At 44.4% G+C, this 17864-nt stretch overlaps 1 protein-coding gene across 3 annotated transcripts in view; it reads left to right on the forward strand.

Moving 5' to 3' along the window:
* Positions 1–17864, forward strand: part of dnali1 (dynein, axonemal, light intermediate chain 1) — a 136542-nt gene that overhangs the window by 105076 nt on the left and 13602 nt on the right. Inside the window, exon 1 of one of the 3 annotated variants that reach the window (XM_068011182.1) lies at positions 15233–16446. The exons of the other annotated variants lie outside the window; for them this stretch is intronic. Coding sequence (XP_067867283.1) covers positions 16366–16446 — 81 coding nt within the window. The 5' untranslated portion in view covers positions 15233–16365. Of the gene's footprint in view, positions 1–15232; positions 16447–17864 lie in introns of those variants that run through there. 3 annotated transcript variants of the gene reach the window in all.

Below are 17864 nucleotides of genomic sequence, written 5' to 3' on the forward strand. Positions count from 1 at the left end.
AGCTCATTGAATATATTCAAAGCTGAGATAGACAGATTTATGATCTACAAAGCAGTCAAGGGTTATGGGGGGGAGGCGGTCAATGGGGTTGGTCGGCCTGACTGTCTGCCTCTCTTCCGCGGCCAAGTCTGCGCCCAAGTGTCCCAGGAGCGGGAGCATATGGTGTCTGCTGGTATGCTTGAGGCCTTCCAAGATCAGTGGGAGCCTGGGGGATGGAGTGCATCATCACCCCTGTGAATTTTAGTTTGATTTAAGTCTCTTATTAAAAAAAACTTTGAACAGTTCATTTTGTGTGCCCCTTTGGGAAGGGGGCACTCATTACCTTTTTTAATTAGTAGAAACGTCCAATTAGTTGAATGAAAGATTTAGAAGAGGCAGTTTGTCTCTTTTTTTTACTTTTATAGCATTTATTTACAGAGAAAAGCATTATGAACATGCACCTCCTCACCCAACTGCCACAGTTTCAGTCTATTCCTTCTTCAAAGTGATTCCTGACAACGCAGCCGGCCACTGACGTCATCAGGCTGCGCCAAGGCGTGCACTTGCGCAGACGGGCTCCTGCTCTCTGCACGTGCACTGTGTTGCCAGGACTGGTTAGCGCATGCGCCGATGACATCATTGCGTGATATGTGCATCTTCAGGCAAGGCGCCTGGTCAGTCTCTGCGCATGCTCCGCTCCCGCTTCTCGCTGCTGTCTCCAGCCGCTCCGCTCCCGCCCCCCTAACCCCCCACCCTGCTGCTCTCTCTGGTTGCTCCGCTCTGTCCGGCCGCTCAGCTCCCCCCCCTCCACCTCGCTGCTCTTTCCGGCTGCTCCGCTCTTCTGGACACTCCGCTCCCCCCCCCCCCACCCCCCCCTTCGCTGCTCTCTCCGGCCGCTCCGCTCATCCCCTCACTGCTCCGCTCTTTCGCCGCTCTCCTCGCTGCTCTCTCCGGCTGCTCCACTCCCCCCCCCCCCCCCCCGTCCCCCCGTCCCCAGCCCCCTCGCTCGCCCCTTCCCCGGCCCGCTTTGCTCCCCCCTCCTTTCACTGGCCTGCTCCGCTCCCTCCCTACTGTCCACGGCCCGGTCCGCTGCCCCCCCACCACCACCCTCACCCCCGGCCCCATCCTGCTCTGCTTGCACCCCCACCCCCCCCCCCCCCAGCTCCGTGCCCCCCCCTATCCGGCCCACTCCGCACCCCCCCCATCCCTGTCCCACGCGGCACTCCCCCCCCGGTCCCCGTCCCGCTCGCTCCCTCCCTCCCGCCATTGTGTGCTGCAATGTGTTTCGGTCAGGTTGCCTTCGTGTGATTATTTGAGCAGCGCCATCTTTAGTTCTGGCAGCTGCCTGATGCCGCAGACTGTGATGTTTTCGTGGCACATGCTGCATTTGCGCATGTGTCACTGCAGCGCCACCTGGTGGTAGCATTGTCAGCAAACGCAGTCTTCCTTCTTATACCTCTTTTGATCCAACCAGAAGATTGTCAATAAAGAGGAATTATGTGCCCTTTAGAAAGAGGCACCACTAATACACTTTAACATAAACCAAAAACTTGAAAGGAAACTTAGCCAATCAAATGACATATCCAGGGGTGGTGATGCACTCCAGTCTCTCTGGTGCCCACTGGTCACAGAAAGCCTCAAGTGTAATGGCGGACACAGCATGCTCCCTCTCCAGGGACTCCCAGGTGTGAATGTAGCCGTGGAAGAGAGGCAGGGAGTTGGGCCAATCGACCCACTCGACCGCCCGCTGCCTGGACCTGTTGATGGCCACCTTGGCCTGGCCCAGGAGCGGTTCCACCAGGAGGTCCTTTGTCCTTCCTGCTCCCCTTCACACCAGGTGGCCAAAGATCAGGAGTGTGGGACTGAAATACAGCCAGAAATTCAGGTAATGGAAGAGGGGCTGCTTGGATCATGGTCTGAGTTCTGATACTTTCTTGCTGCTGATAATTAAAAGACTTTTGAGCCTTAAGAACAAATGCTTCTACATCATAAGACTCTTTAAAATGAGAAAATAGATTTGCTTGAAAAACACAGACCCTTGGTATTATGTTTATGAAAGAACTTGTATTTATTATTGTACTTTCCAAGTTCTCAGAGTTCCAAAGCACTTTACAGCCATTGGATTATTTTTGAAGTGCAGTCACTTGTTTTTGTAGATAAACACTGCAGAGAGTTTGCACACAGTAAGTTCTCTTAAATAGCAAACAATTAAATGAATGACATAATATTTTTCATGGTGTTGGTTGAGGGATGATTTCAGCCAGAAAACCACAAGCACTCCCTGCACTATTTTGAATAGTGCCATGGGATCTTTTACATTGCGCTTGAGTAGGCAGATTTGGTTTACTACCTAATCCAAAAGATGTCACTTCCAACAAACTAGCACTCCCACAGCACTGCAGTGAACTATCCAATGCAAATGCAGGCAATGGGCAACTTTAAGCCCACTGCTTCAAATAGACCATGCCTAATTTACCTTTTTAGAATCTATTCAATTTATTTAGCCTTCCCTTCATCACACAGTAATTGGCAAACATTTAAATTGTTGGTTGACAACATCAACCTGTGTTTACATAGAACTTTTAACATAGAAAAATGTTCCAAAGTGATTAATAAAGGCACAATTCGAGAAAAATTGATGCTGGACCAAAGAAATACACAGAAGGAGGATAACCAAAGCATTGGTCAAAGATTGGATTTTAAGGAGAGTTTAAAGGAAGAGAGAGATATGGAAAAGGTCAGGGAGGGAATTTCAGAATGTGGGGCCTAGGCACCTGAAGGCACAGCTGACAATGTGGGCTGTAGGGAGGGGTGATTGTACAAGGGGTCAGCGTTGAAGGAACTTAGGGTTATGGGGGGGCAGTGTAGGGCTGGAAGAAGTTACTAAGATAGGATGGGCAAAACCACGAAAAAATTTAAACTCACAAATAAGAATTTTTAATTGGAAGCGAAGGGGCTGAGCATTACCCCTCAGACAAATTTTCGCTCACTGGAATTCTGAAAAAGATTGCTGCTTCACTGAATTTGTGCTGACAGAAAGCTCAGTACAATATAGATTTCTTTTAATCCTCATTTGAGTTAAACAAGGAGGGCAAGTTAAATTAGTAACACCAAAAGCCTACTATTTAGCCCTGCTGCTACAATACCCATCACTACTGGCTTCTGCACAACCACCTGATAGTGACTGAGGAGCATTTCCTTTGGAGGTTGAAGCTTTGGAGGGAGCCAATTACCAAACTATACTCCGGGTGGCCCTCGAATTGATAACATTGTTCAATTTTCATGTCTCCTTCTCCTTTCAGCCTAGCACAGAGGGCATCAGAAATATCCAATTTGCTGTTCCCAAATACATCAAAGAGATAACTGTTGCTTTGCGCAGGATGGCCGAAACCTATATTTCCTTGTCCACTGATGAACAATAACAGCATTACAAGACTTCTCATTTCATAGTTGCCAAATGCCCACTTTCCAAGCGGCTGCTGTTCACATGGCAGTTTCTAAAATGGTGTTTTTGGCTAGAGAGTGAAATAGCCCCATAAAGGAGACGGACCTGCCTCTTCTTCACATGCAATAAAATGTCATGCAGGAATAGAAGAGGCAATCAGCAGTAAGCCATTTAATCCCTCGAGCATGTCCCTGCCAGACAAATATATCATGGCTGATCTGTATCTTACCTCCATTTGCCTGCTTTGGTTACATAACCCTTAATACCCTGAGCTAGAAAAACCTATCAAGCTTAATTTTGAAATTTTCCATTGACCTAACCTCAGCAACTGTTTAAGGGAGAGAGTTCCAGATTTCCACTACCCTCTGTGTGAATATGTGCTTTCTGATATCACCCCTGAACAGCCTAACTCCAATTTTAAGGTTCAATCCCTAGTTCTGAACTCTCCCACCAGAGGAAATAGTTTTGTCTCTATCCTAACAAATCCTTCAATCATCTTAAACACCTCAAAATACAGCATCCATTAATCCTCTATACTGAAGGAATACAAACCTAGTCAATGTAACCTGTCCCCATAATTAAACTCTTTTAGTCACAGTATAACTCTGATGAACATGCATTGCACCCCTTCAAGGTCAATATATCCTTCCTGAGGTGCAGTGCCCAGAATAGAATGCAGTGCTCCAGATGAGGTCTAACCAGAGCTCTGTACAACTGTAATATAACTTCCACCCCTTTGTATTCCAGCCCGCTTGAGGCAAAGTCCAACGTTCCATTAGTCTTTTTAATTACTTTTTGTATCTGTCCACTAGCTCTTAGTGATTTCTGTACTTGTATCCCTGAATCTCTGCTCATCTGTTGGACAGGACAGTCTACGCAACCTTTTCTTGGGTCCAAAGAATATTGCCTGCAGAGCTTTAGCCATGGGGGCATATCATCAATAAAATGGCTGTAATAATTAAACTGTCCCAGTACAGACCTGATTCTCTTTCAAGATAGGCTCTTATTATCTTCAATCAAGGCAGCGACAGATAATCCCAATGTCACAATTTATCTGGTCAGTCGACATGACACTTGGTAATCCTGCAGCTACAGAGTATGTGATTTAGAGTTACATTAATGGGTTTCAGAATACAAAATAGATTCACAGTACCAATGGCAGGGTCCCTGGAGTTGTACAGAGCCACAGTGTTGCATTGCTCCCAGATGATGTGTCTGAAAGGAAAAGGATTTTGTCATCATGGCCACAATGAGCCACCTTTGAGAATTCCTGTTATCCAAGTTGTGGCCAAGATACAGATTGCCTCACATTTATGAAGACCATCAATCTGAAGTAATGTGTCAGCAATGTACAAAGAACAAAGAAAAGTACAGCACAGGAACAGACCATTCGGCCCTCCAAGCCTGCGCCGATCTTGATGCCTGCCTAAACTAACACCTTCTGCACTTCCGGGGCCCATATCCCTCTATTCCCTTCCTATTCATGTGTTTGTCAAGATGTCTCTTAAAAGTCGCTATCGTATCTGCTTCCACCACCTCCCCCTGGCAGCAAGTTCCAGGCACTCACCACCCTCTGTGTAAAAAACCTGCCTCGCACATCCCCTCTAAACTTTGCCCCTCGCACCTTAAACCTATGTCCCCTAGTAACTGACTCTTCCACCCTGGGAAAAAGCTTCTGACTATCCACTCTGTCCATGCCACTCATAACTTTGTAATCCTCGATCATGTCGCCCCTCCACCTCTGTTGTTCCAATGAAAACAATCCGAGTTTTTCCAACCTCTCCTCATAGCTAATGCCCTCCAGACCAGGCAACATCCTGGTAAACCTCCTCTGTACCCTCTCCAAAGCCTCCACGTCCTTCTGGTAGTGTGGCGACCAGAATTGCGCGCAATATTCTAAGTGTGGCCTAACTAAAGTTCTGTACAGCTGCAACATGACTTGCCAATTTTTATACTCTATGCCCCGACCGATGAAAGCAAGCATGCCGTATGCCTTCTTGCCTACCTTATCCACCTGCGTTTCCACTTTCAGTGACCTGTGGACCTGAACGCCCAGATCTCCCTGCCTGTCAATACTCCTAAGGGTTCTGCCATTTACTGTATACCTCCCACCTGCATTAGACCTTCCAAAATGCATTACCTCATGTGTCCAGATTAAACTCCATCTGCCATTTCTCCGCCCAAGTCTCCAACCGATCTATATCCTGCTGTATCCTCTGACAATCCTCATCATTATCCGCAACTCCACCAACCTTTGTGTCGTTCGCAAACTTACTAATCAGACCAGCTACATTTTCCTCCAAATCATTTATATATACGACAAACAGCAAAAGTCCCAGCACTGATCCCTGCGGAACACCACTAGTCACATCCCTCCATTCAGAAAAACACCCTTCCACTGCTGCCCTCTGTCTTCTATGACCGAGCCAGTTCTGTATCCATCTTGCCAGCTCACCTCTGATCCCATGTGACTTCACCTTTTGTATCAGTCTGCCATGAGGCACCTTGTCAAAGTCTTTACTGAAGTCCATATAGATAACATCCACTGCCCTTCCTTCATCAATCATCTTCGTCACTTCCACAAAAAACTCAATCAAATTAGTAAGACACGACCTCCCCTTCACAAAACCATGCTGCCTCTCGCTAATAAGTTCGTTAGTTTCCAAATGGGAGTAAATCCTGTCCCGAAGAATCCTCTCTAATAGTTTCCCTACCACTGACGTAAGGCTCACCGGCCTATTATTTCATGGATTATCCTTGCCACCCTTCTTAAACAAAGGAACAACATTGTCTATTCTCCAGTCCTCTGGGACCTCACTTGTAGCCAATGAGGATGCAAAGATTTCTGTCAAGGCCCCAGCAATTTCCTCCCTTGCCTCCCTCAGTATTCTAGGGTAGATCCCATCAGGCCCTGGGGACTTATCAACCTTAATGCTTTGCAAGACACCCAACACCTCCTCCTTTTTGATAATGAGATGACTGAGCCTATCTGCACTCCCTTCCCTGGGCTCATCATCCACCAAGTCCTTCTCTTTGGTGAATACTGATGCAAAGTACTCATTTAGCACCTCACCTATTTCCTCTGGCTCCACACATAGATTCCCATCTCTGTCCTTGAGTGGGCCAACCCTTTCCCTAGTTACCTTCTTGCTCTTTATATACGTATAAAAAGCCTTGGGATTTTCCTTAATCCTGTTTGCCAATGACTTTTCATGACCCCTTTTAGCCCTCCTAACTCCTTGCTTAAGTTCCTTCCTGCTGTGTTTATATTCCTCAAGTGCTTCGTCTGTTCCTAGCATCAATCTGATGCTGCATCCATTACCAAAAGACATTCTGCACAATTGGCTTTTAAATTTAAAAAAGAAAATAAGAAGGATTTGTTTTATTTTACTGTACTTTTGTAGGGATTTCTTTTCAGAGCATCAATATTATCCAGTCTATGCACAGCATGAAGTGAGGATGATGTTTAAGAATGGGATGGTTTAGAGTAGCTGGGATGCATCCACAAAGGTTGTTGATTCGAGGTCAGGATGTTTCCTGCACAGTGAGAGTGGGAAAATCAGGGACAAGAACATCTCTGAGCTACCACTTGCTTCATTCTGTTAGTATCTTTTGGTAGTTGTTCATAGACAGAAGCCTTGTAGCAGGCCACCTGCCCAGTATCCAGACCATGGCTGGAAAATAGAGGCAAATGAAAAAAAAACACTGTGAAATTGTGATGTAGAAGTATGTAGTGAGGGTAATAGTGAATCGAGAAATGCATACGATTAATTTACTAAAGGTTTGTCAATCAGGCTGGGTAGCAGAGTCACCATAGTCTTAGAGCCAGGGCAGGGTAGGAGTGAGATGATGGCTTGAGTTCTGAAATTTGCATAGGAAAATTTATCACTAGCCTTAACAACTAATTCCTCCACATCATTGGAAACATCAGACTTTCACTTTAAAAAATGAAACAATTGGAAATCTGAAAAGAAACAGAAAATGCTGGAAATTAATGACAAGTCCACCAGCATCTGTAAGAGTTGATTTTAGTAGTGGGGCTTCCATTGTATGAAACCTTTGACATATTTTTTCTAGCTGAGTCCACGCAACCCCCCCCCCCCCCCCTTCTAGTTTTATCTCAGTTATGGTGCCTGCATTAGAAGCCCACAGCGTTACATTGGCTGCAGTTGGCATTGCTGGTCAAGTGATACCACCTTTGAAGTCATCGGCAGGGCAAAGATCTGATCATCAAGGAAGGGGAACAGGGCAATAAATCATTGTGTTAGAAAGCATCCACAATGTTTCACAGAATTCTTTTCCGAAGCAAAGCCTGTCACATAACGTGGTGGATCGGATACATCCGCAGGATGGAAGACGGTCACATGCTGGGACCAGACGACCAGTGGGGCGCCCAAAGCTCTGCTTCAAGGATGCTTACAAGCATGTCATGAAGGCCCTAAATGTCAACTATCGCACTTGGGAGTCACTAGCTGGTAAAAGAGGGAAATGTTGACATGTCCTGTGGACTGGTGTGCACTACTACGACTACCAGTTGCTACAGCAGCTTGGCAACAGGTGCCAACGTCAAAAACAATAACGCACAGTGTCATTTGGCAGCTTCATATGCAGCACTTATGGCAGAATCTGCCTCTCAAGGATTGGCCTTCACTGCCATAAGCAAAGGTGCATCAAGAGAAAACACCCCACCCAAATGGATTGTTTGCTGCATGTCCATCATCTTTCATAGATGCCAACCCAACCCCTATCACTTAACGACAGTGACTATCACATAGCCGCATATCCTGGACTTAGCCTGGATTTTCTGATGGATGATAAATAATCAGAAAACCCAGGCACTTGCAGGATTCCACCTCCTTTCTCCAATGTGGAGGTGGTGCCAAAAGGCGGTGTGGTACCTGGAACAACCTGCTTCAGGTTTCTGGGTCAGAAAGACCCTTATCTTCAAAATAATTGGTAAACATTCAAGTTGTCTTTTCTGCAAAGGAAAATAAGAATGTGAGGTAACATGCCTTCTGCAAAAAACACATTTAACAGCCTGGATAAAAGCTGACATTTTCAAGGCATTTTGCAAATGAGGATGGCTTCACACCATAACTGTTTACATTTGCATGCAAACAAGCCATCTGGATTAGGACAGCCACAGCAGAAGTCTCCATAGCAGTCAAATGCTAACATGGATACTATCAATGTGTTAGAGCATTATATAGTAGACAGGAAAAAGACAAGAACTGAGTCTAACAGCCCCTCCCGCATCCCCCCCCAAAAAGACTTCAAAAAGCATCAACAAAGTTTGAAAGATGTGCATGGCTCCTCAAACTGCAACTTCCTGGCTCAACATATTGGCCTTCAATAACGTAATTCCTTTATTTGGCCACAGCAGGCATTTATTTTAGATTTAGGTAGGGTAGGGGGCTGGGAAATAGGCACTCATTCACTACCTTTCCTTGCTGCACTCTGCTTTCTCTAAGAGATGCAGGACAGAAGATATCACGCTCATCGGGAAATCAAGGAGAGACCTAGTCCTGGCTTTTTTGCTTCAACGCCAGGCAGACTTATCATTGATGACATGTGAACATTCATACAAATCATATAGACCCAATAAACTGCCTATGACTTTGTCAACAGTCAGCTGATGTTTCTTTTACCCACAAAATGGTGATGACATTGGGAAAAATACTTCAGAAACTCGGTCCTCAGAATGACCTTGTAGTTAGAGTATATATTATAGTGTGACAGTTGACATGACAACATTTAATGTCGACAGAAAATTGTGACAACAGGAAGCAAGTTGTGGAGAGAAAGTGCACATCCTGCAGACTCCCCAAAGCCTGTTCAGTATTACTCTAATGTGTGTAAAATGAGACGTATATACAGCTATTTGTTGTTGTGATGCAGAACCGATACAGCCTGTCGCAGTGGTTTTTTACCACTGAGGAGTTCCTCTCCTCTTCTAAAATCACTGCGCCTTAGATGGGGTTTGGTCCTCAGGCCATGGCAGCCTTCAGGTACCTTGGCCAAGTGGACATCCAAAACCTGTGAGGCTAAGCAGTAATGTTAACAGGTTATCCCATCCTGGATGGGATGACCATTAAACCCTAACCTTTTCTCACCAGATGCCCATGCATAGATAGCTTCCAAGTTTTCAAGTATAGTATAGAACTACTGGATAGTGATTAGGGAAAGGAAACTTGGCTAATCCTTCCCCCTCACAAAGGGGGCACTGAGGTCAATTGAAGTGTTCCTACCATCACTCTGACCAGGATCATACCTCCTGACTGAGTGCTTCAATACAACACAATGCTTTTCATTTACCGACTGAACCATCAAAGTCTCCAGTTTCTAAGATCACAACACTCTCACACCAGTGTGTGCACATGAAGGGGGAGTGGGGAAGAGAAGACAGTAACATCTCCCACTTCTGACTCTATTAAATGAGCAGTTTTCACAAACTGACATCTAAACTAAATGATATAATGGGTACAGCAGTATACTGGTTATGTTACTGGACTAATAATACAGAGAATGTGCATTCATGTCCCACCAAGGCAGATTGAGAATTTGAATTCAGCTTGAAAAATCTGGAAATAAAAAGCTGGTATCAGGAAAAGTGACCATGAAGCTGCCAGATTGTCGTAAAGACCCACTGGTTCACAACTGTCTTTTAGGAAAGGAAACTGTTAGGGCCAGGTGAGGAGGGGGTCTCAGGCTCCCCTTTAGCCTTGTTTGGCTGCAACAGGGTTTATTCCTTTTTAAAAACAGTAGTTGTGCTTACTACCTCAGTGAGTGTTTTACCTTTTTCCTCTAATGTGATTGCAAAAGAACCAATCGGACAGGTTTTCTTGAGTTTAAACAAGAAAGAGGTGAGTTTATTACACTTAACAATCTAAACCCGATTTAAAAACACTAAAAATACGCTACACATTCACATGAGAATCACACACACACACAAACGGATTGCAGAGGGAAACAGATTTGATGGTCGGATTAAAGTTCAGAATAAGTGGAACTTAAATACAGTCTGTAATACTCGGCTGACCCTGTATTCTCCTCGCGTTTTCCTGAAAGCAGAATTGGTAGTTGATTCTCTTTCCCTGGTTGCTGGCTGTAGCAGTCTTTAGGCTTGGAAGGTCCCCCAGTTGGGGGCAGTTCTTTCCTTGATATTTTCTGGGGAGAGAGACACACAGGGGAGCAGCCGCCAGCTTCGCTGCTGTACACTCAGTTACTGCCTGTCTGCTGTCTGTGTGACAAAACTTTCAGTTTCTTCAGAGATGAGCAGGCAGTCACATGGTTCTATCAATTCCCTTTGTTTTTAATGAGGTCTAAAGTCTAAAACCCAAAACTCCTCCTAGGTGGGGTTGCCAGTGTTAACTCCCCGGAGGGACGTCTCCACTTATGAATGCCTCAGGATGACTTTGAATGACTCATTAACAAGTATCATCTGGCTAATCAACTCAGTTATCCAAAGCATTGTTCTGGCTGGGCTTCTTGTTAGACTTTTTGTCTCCAGTTCAGTCTCCTGGTGTTTCACATGTAAATGGCAGTGGCCATCTTGGCTGCTAGTTTTTAAAAAGTTACTGTCGATATTTTTCCATTAAAAGTCTAATGTAAGTTTCCAACCGATGAAATTAATATGTCCCATTTGGCGTACAGGGTTTACCTGACAAAACCTTCTATCCTTTCTTGGTCTGACCTATATGTGACTCCAGTCCACACCAATAAGGTTGATTCCTAATTGCCCTCTAAAGTGGTCGAGTGAGCCACTCAGTTGTATCAAGTAGCTACCTCAGGGCAACTAGGGATGGGCAATAAATGCCGGGCTTGCCAGCGACATACACATTCTGAGAATTAATTTTAAAAACTAAATGATTGATGCAATATTATCCTCAATACAATTAAAGTAAGTACTATCATTATCTGTCCTTACTTTTCCCTATCCATTGCCAGTCTGTTGGTCTCAGCCAACTCAACATAACTTACAATGGCTTTGTTTTCCCATTGAAACCCTTTGAGCAGATTTGTTCAGGGTACAATCTACCCTGTGGACTACTATTTCTCTTCAAATTTGTCTATAATACATATGTTGGTCATTTCCAGATATCGACTGGGCTGTTGCAGGTAATTCATCCTGCATTCAACTCAGTATCAATTGGTCAGATGATTTGCTCAATTTGAGTTGGGAAAAAAATGAAACCTGAGAAAAGGCAATCACTAGTGCCGAAGACCTACTTAAACCTGCCCTCCGAGGAGTAACTATTTCCTTAAGCCTACTTACCGTAGCTGTAGCGCAGTTGGTAGTACTCTTGTCTCTGAGTCAGAAGGTTGTTTGTTATTTAAGTCCTATTCCAGATACTGGAGCACGTAATCTAGACTGGCATTCCAGTGCAGTACTAACGGAGAGCTACACTGTCAGAGGTGCCATCTTTCGGATGAAATGTTAAACTGAGGCCTTGTCTATCCTCTCTGGTGAATGCAAAAGATCCCATGGCACCATTTTGAAGACCAATTGGTCTGGTCAATATGTATCAATTAACCAACATCTCAAAAACTAATTATCTGGTCATTATCACACTGCTGTTTGTTGGACTTTACTATATGTAAATTGGCTGCTGTGTTTCCTACATTACAAAGGTAACTACTCTTCAAAAGTAATTAATTAACCGTAAAGCACTTTGGGGCATTCTGAAAGACCAGAAAGCAACTATATAAAATACATGCCTTTTTTTCTTTTTGCAAACCTGCCTTCACATAACCTAGCAGATTATTTATATTGTAGGAGGTTGCAATGTATTTCAATCTATTTCCATTTCATCAGGTTTAATAATACATTTTTCCACTTTAGGCCATAAAGTTACCATGATATATCAGAAATCTGTATTATTTATTGTACAAGAGCTTTGCATTATATATTTTTTATTGAAACATTGCAAAATACATTGTGTCTTGGCTCCTTGGATTCCTTTTCATGTGAAGAAATGCACAACCTATACGTGTGGCTGGAAATGCTGGGAGTTAGACTGCCTTTTGTTAAGACAGATGAATGCAGGCAATAACTGAATCTCTTGATTTAATAATCACTTCAGTATTATTGCAGTATGTTACAGAGACACATATTGTCCTACCCAATGGTTGTGTTATCAGATTGCCTTTGTTCAGTATAAGAATCAGTCACAGTGGCGCAGTGGTTAGCACCGCAGCCTCACAGCTCCAGTGACCCGGGTTTGATTATGGGTACTGCCCGTGCGGAGTTTGCAAGTCCTCACTGTGACCGTGTGGGTTTTTGCCGGGTGCTCTGATTTCCTCCCACAGCCAAAGACTTGCAGGTTGATAGGTAAATTGGCCATTATAAATTGCGCCTAGTATAGGTAGGGGAATTGAGGGAAGGTGGGGATGTGGTCGGAATATGGGATTAATGTACGATTAGTATAAATGGGTGGTTTATGGTTGGCACAGACTCGGTGGGCCGAAGGGCCTGTTTCGATGCTGTATCTTTAAATAACTAAATGTCATTGCTTCAAAAAGATATGAAACTTGAACTCAAGTAACTGAATTTGCATGGTGGATTTCCATTACAGGATGACCCAGGGGTGGGTGGAGTGGGGTTTGTGTTGGGACAGAGATCAATGGCAGCTCCATGACCAGGCACAGATATATTTGGAAATCTTTTCCTAATTCTTTAAGGTAAACTCCTTGGAGACTCCAAATCCAGTGTCCCAGACAGTATACCATACCCCATTATTCATTCTGGTTAAGCATCCATTTCATTACCTTCTTTATTTTTGCCTCAAGCAAGGATATTGTTATTTCCTGGAGGTGATGTTCAAATGGATATCAGGTAACAATTAGCATGCTACTAGTTTGAGAAAATGAATATATCAGCTTTCTGTACTCTCAGGACTCCTTGCTGGAGTTGCTACCCATAAAGTTTTGGTTTGATTTTTGAAAATGGCTGCCCCTAAAATGTAAATAGGACACCAAATCTCCAGTTTGTAAGACAGAAATCCATTATTTTCTCAGTTACCTTTGTGTGTTATGATTTAGAAACAATTTAGCTGTTGAGTTTCCCTGCATTAGAAAACAGTGATTACACTTTAGAAGTACTCCATTGCCTGTAAAGCACTTTGCAACATCCTGAGGCCACGGAAGGTACTCTATACAAACACATGTTCTCTTCTTTATGGTTATTACTGTTAGAATCATCATTAATGGAAAGTGTACAGGGTAAATGTTCCAAGTCCACATGTGGATTCATTGAAAAATGGTGCGTTGCCCACAACTTCCCAACACATGCTGGTGTGGGCTGGTTACTTTCTCCGAAAATTTAGGTTTAGAACTCAATCCATAATCCCAACCATTTCTTATCCTGTGTTCAGTTTTTGGCTTGAGAAAACATGGGAGCCCTAAACAAAATCAAACTAATAAATATAAGCTCTGCTTATGCAAAACCATCTACTAGTATTTGCTTATGTTAGGCAGATTGAAGAGAAAATTATTTACATGAATGAAAAAACACTATTAAATAGGTTGCAAGCAATTACTATAATGGTACATAATTTCTTCATCACTAAAATAGCAGTAGCACATAGAGACATAGAAAATAGGAGTAAGCCATTCGGCCCTTCGATTCTGCTCCACCATTCATTATGATTATGGCTGATCATCCAATTCAGTAACCTGTTCCCGCTTTCCCCCCATATCCTTTGATCCCTTTCGCCCCAAGAGCTATATCTAACTCCTCCTTGAAAGCATACAATGTTTTGGCCTCAAATGCTTTCTGTGGTAGCGAATTCCACAGGCTCACCACTCTCTGGGTGAAGAAATTTCTCCTCATCTCAGTCCTGAAAGGTTCATCCTTAGACTATGACCCCTGGTTCTGGACTCCCCCACCATCGGGAACATCCTTCCTGCATCTAACCTGTCAACTCCTGTCAGAATTTTATAGGTTTCTATAAGATCCCCCCTCACTCTTCTGAACTCCAGCGAATATAATCCTGACTCAATCTCTCCTCATACGTCAGCACAACTTAAACAATTTGGGACACAACCCCCTCCAGACAGATCATCATTTTAAAGTTATTTCCTTCCGTACTCTTGAAGTACACGTTCCATCTTAAAATGTTATGCCTGCCAGTAGTATTGTTTGATTGCAAAGAAGAAAAAGACTTGCATTTATGTAGCACCTTTCATGACTTCCAGACATCCCAAAGTTCTTTACAGCCAATGAAGTACTTTTGAAGTATTGTAATGGAGGAAATGTGGCAGCCAAATTGTGTAAAGTCAGGTCACACAAACAGCAATTTGATAATGACCAGATAATCTATTTTTAGATGTTGACTAAACTATTGGCCATGATGGATTACTTTTGAAGTGCAGTCACTGTTGTTATGTAGACATCAGCAAGTCCCCACAAAAACAGAAATTAATCTATTGTTGATAATGTAGTTGGTGGGAGACATGGTGGCCAGAACATTAGAATACCCCTCTTTTCTTTGAGTGCAAGGAATCTTTTATATCCACCTGAACAGATAGGCAGCACTTTGGTTTGAATTTTTATCAAAAACAGCACCTCCAATAATGCAATATTTTCTCTAATGCACTGCAACACCAATCTAGATTATGTGCTTTTATGTCACATGTCTATCACTGTCGCACTATTACAATATCACTCTCCTGTTTACACTGCGGAAGCTCGATAACTATTCCCACCACTTCCTGTGTTCCAGCTCTCTCACAATCCCCCACCCCACCCCTTCTCTCTCTGGTTTCCCTCCGGACAGTTTAGGGGGCGACACCCGTACGTTAACCTGCGCCGTTTCCAAGTTTTGTTCCCATAGAAACAACGCGCGCGTTGCAGCTTGATAACCGTGGGAGAGACCGGGATAAACCCGCGCTAGAGAGAGAGAGAGAGGGGGGGATACTAGGATAGAGAGAGAGACTGGGATAAATCCAGGATAGAGAGAAAGACCAGGATAAACCCGGGATAGAGAGCGAGAGACCAGGATAAACCTGGATAGAGAGAGACTGGCTTAAACCAGGGATAAAGAGAGAGCGAGAGAGACCAGGATAACCTGGGATAGAGAGAGAGAGAGACTGGGATAAAGAAAGATTGAGAGAGACCAGGATAAACCTGGTTAGAGAGAGAGAGACCAGGATAAACCTGGTTGGAGAGAGAGAGAGACCAGGATAACCTGGTTAGAGAGAGAGAGAGACCAGGATAAACCTGGTTAGAGAGAGAGAGAGACCAGGATAACCTGGGATAGAGAGAGACTGGGATAAAGAAAGATTGAGAGAGACCAGGATAAACCTGGTTAGAGAGAGAGAGAGACCAGGATAAACCTGGTTAGAGAGAGGGAGAGACCAGGATAACCTGGGATAGAGAGAGAGAGAGACCAGGATAAACCTGGTTAGAGAGAGAGAGAGACCAGGATAAACCTGGTTAGAGAGAGAGAGAGACCAGGATAAACCTGGTTAGAGAGAGAGAGAGACCAGGATAAACCTGGTTAGAGAGAGAGAGAGACCAGGATAAACCTGGTTAGAGAGAGAGAGACCAGGATAACCTGGGATAGAGAGAGAGAGAGACCAGGATAAACCTGGTTAGAGAGAGAGAGACCAGGATAACCTGGGATAGAGAGAGAGAGACCAGGATAAACCTGGTTAGAGAGAGAGGGACCAGGATAACCTGGTTAGAGAGCGAGAGACCAGGATAACCTGGGATAGAGAGAGAGAGACTGGGATAAAGAAAGATTGAGAGAGACCAGGATAAACCTGGTTAGAGAGAGAGAGAGACCAGGATAACCTGGGATAGAGAGAGAGAGGCCAGGATAAACCTGGTTAGAGAGAGAGAGACCAGGATAACCTGTGATAGAGAGAGAGACTGAGACAAATCCAGGATCGAGAGAGTGAGAAACCAGGAGAGTGACACTGGACCTGAGTGGCAGAAGATGATCCCTCCAATAGACTCACTGTTGAAATATGACCATCCACTGCTTGTCAGTAGGAATTTGGAGAAAAAGTCTGCCAAGGTGAGGTGCCTGTGCAGTTGTAACCTGTAATCCGTCCCCTGACTGTGTTTGGGTACAGCTTCCCCTCTTTGCTCTCTACCAATTGCCCCTATGAGTCTGGTCTGTGCCGAGTGCATTGACCTCAATGGGCTCAACAAACCAACTAAAATTGACCTCGGCGCTTCTGCTCCATTCGAAACTGCCATAAACCTTCAACCCCTCCACCCTCTCAAACTACACTCTCAGTCCCATCTCATTTTCATCTGAGATTCTGCAGTGTTGTCATCACCGAATTCCATATGTACCTCTCAGTATTGAGTCCCTCAAGCCCAGTTTCTAACCTGCCCAAAGCACTGAGACTATCCTTGCCAAAGCCGCCAATGACATCGTGTGTTTCTGTGACCATGGAGTTACCCCTTTTCAACTTCTCTGGCTTTTGACATCCTTCACCTTATTTCTTCTGTGGCACTGTCCTCATAATTTCCTACCTGCCCCAATGTAGCCAGTATTTTTCCTGCAATGGCTGATCCCTGTGTGCCTGCACAGTATATCATTCCATTATTGGCTCCCTCAAATTCCTCAGCAATATTTTCTGTAAGCATAGGATCGACCCATGTATTACTTATGATACCCAACGTTATCTCTGCACTACTTGGTTCCATAAATGTTGCAGTGCTGTCCAACTATTGGTGCGACACCAAGACGCAGTGAGCCAGAACCTTCTGCTGCTTGATCAGACCAAAGACATCCTGTTCAGAAGGTGATGTATTATTCTATCCTTGCGAATGGGTCAGTCATCTACTTGATAGGCATATGGGCAGTAAACTGATGAAGCTGGCTGATGTTGCAACTTGGAACAAAGCTGTAGTATAGAAGTTGAAAGCGACCATCACCTTCAGAGCCACAAGCAGTACTGTGTCGTGTGTTTGGCTCCAATTCTTGCTGTGATAGGTGACATTCATCAGTGACTACCTGCTGCTGCAGCGCAGCCTCCTCACACACTACTCCTCTGACAGGTTGGGGTACAACGTCCTGTTCCAGGAAACCTGCTTGCCGTAGCTCCTCCTTGGCCCTTGACTCCATCACCATCTTCTTTGACCTATCACAGGTCTTTACTGTCATGCCTGCTGTTGCCACTGCTGTGACAGCCTCAGTGGTCATCCCAGCAACATTCCCATTTTTTTCTGAGCTTCCTGCAGTCAATGGAGTCAACGAGTGTAGCTGCAGCCAAAAGTCAGCAGACCAACTGCTCTGTTCGCTGAACTATATCAAAAACAGCCAAAGAGTGGCTCCAAAATTCCCAGTAGCCAAAAATTGACTTTCCAGCGGCTTATTGTAATCGAGACCCCATTAAATAGCACTGTTTCAACCAACTTTCCGAAACTTGGCATCATATTTTTCTGGGCAGGTACAAGAAAGTCCTAGGCATCAATTTCTCA

The sequence above is a fragment of the Heterodontus francisci genome, chromosome 31 (genome assembly GCF_036365525.1).
Source record: "Heterodontus francisci isolate sHetFra1 chromosome 31, sHetFra1.hap1, whole genome shotgun sequence".
In the NCBI taxonomy this organism is placed as follows: domain Eukaryota; kingdom Metazoa; phylum Chordata; class Chondrichthyes; order Heterodontiformes; family Heterodontidae; genus Heterodontus; species Heterodontus francisci.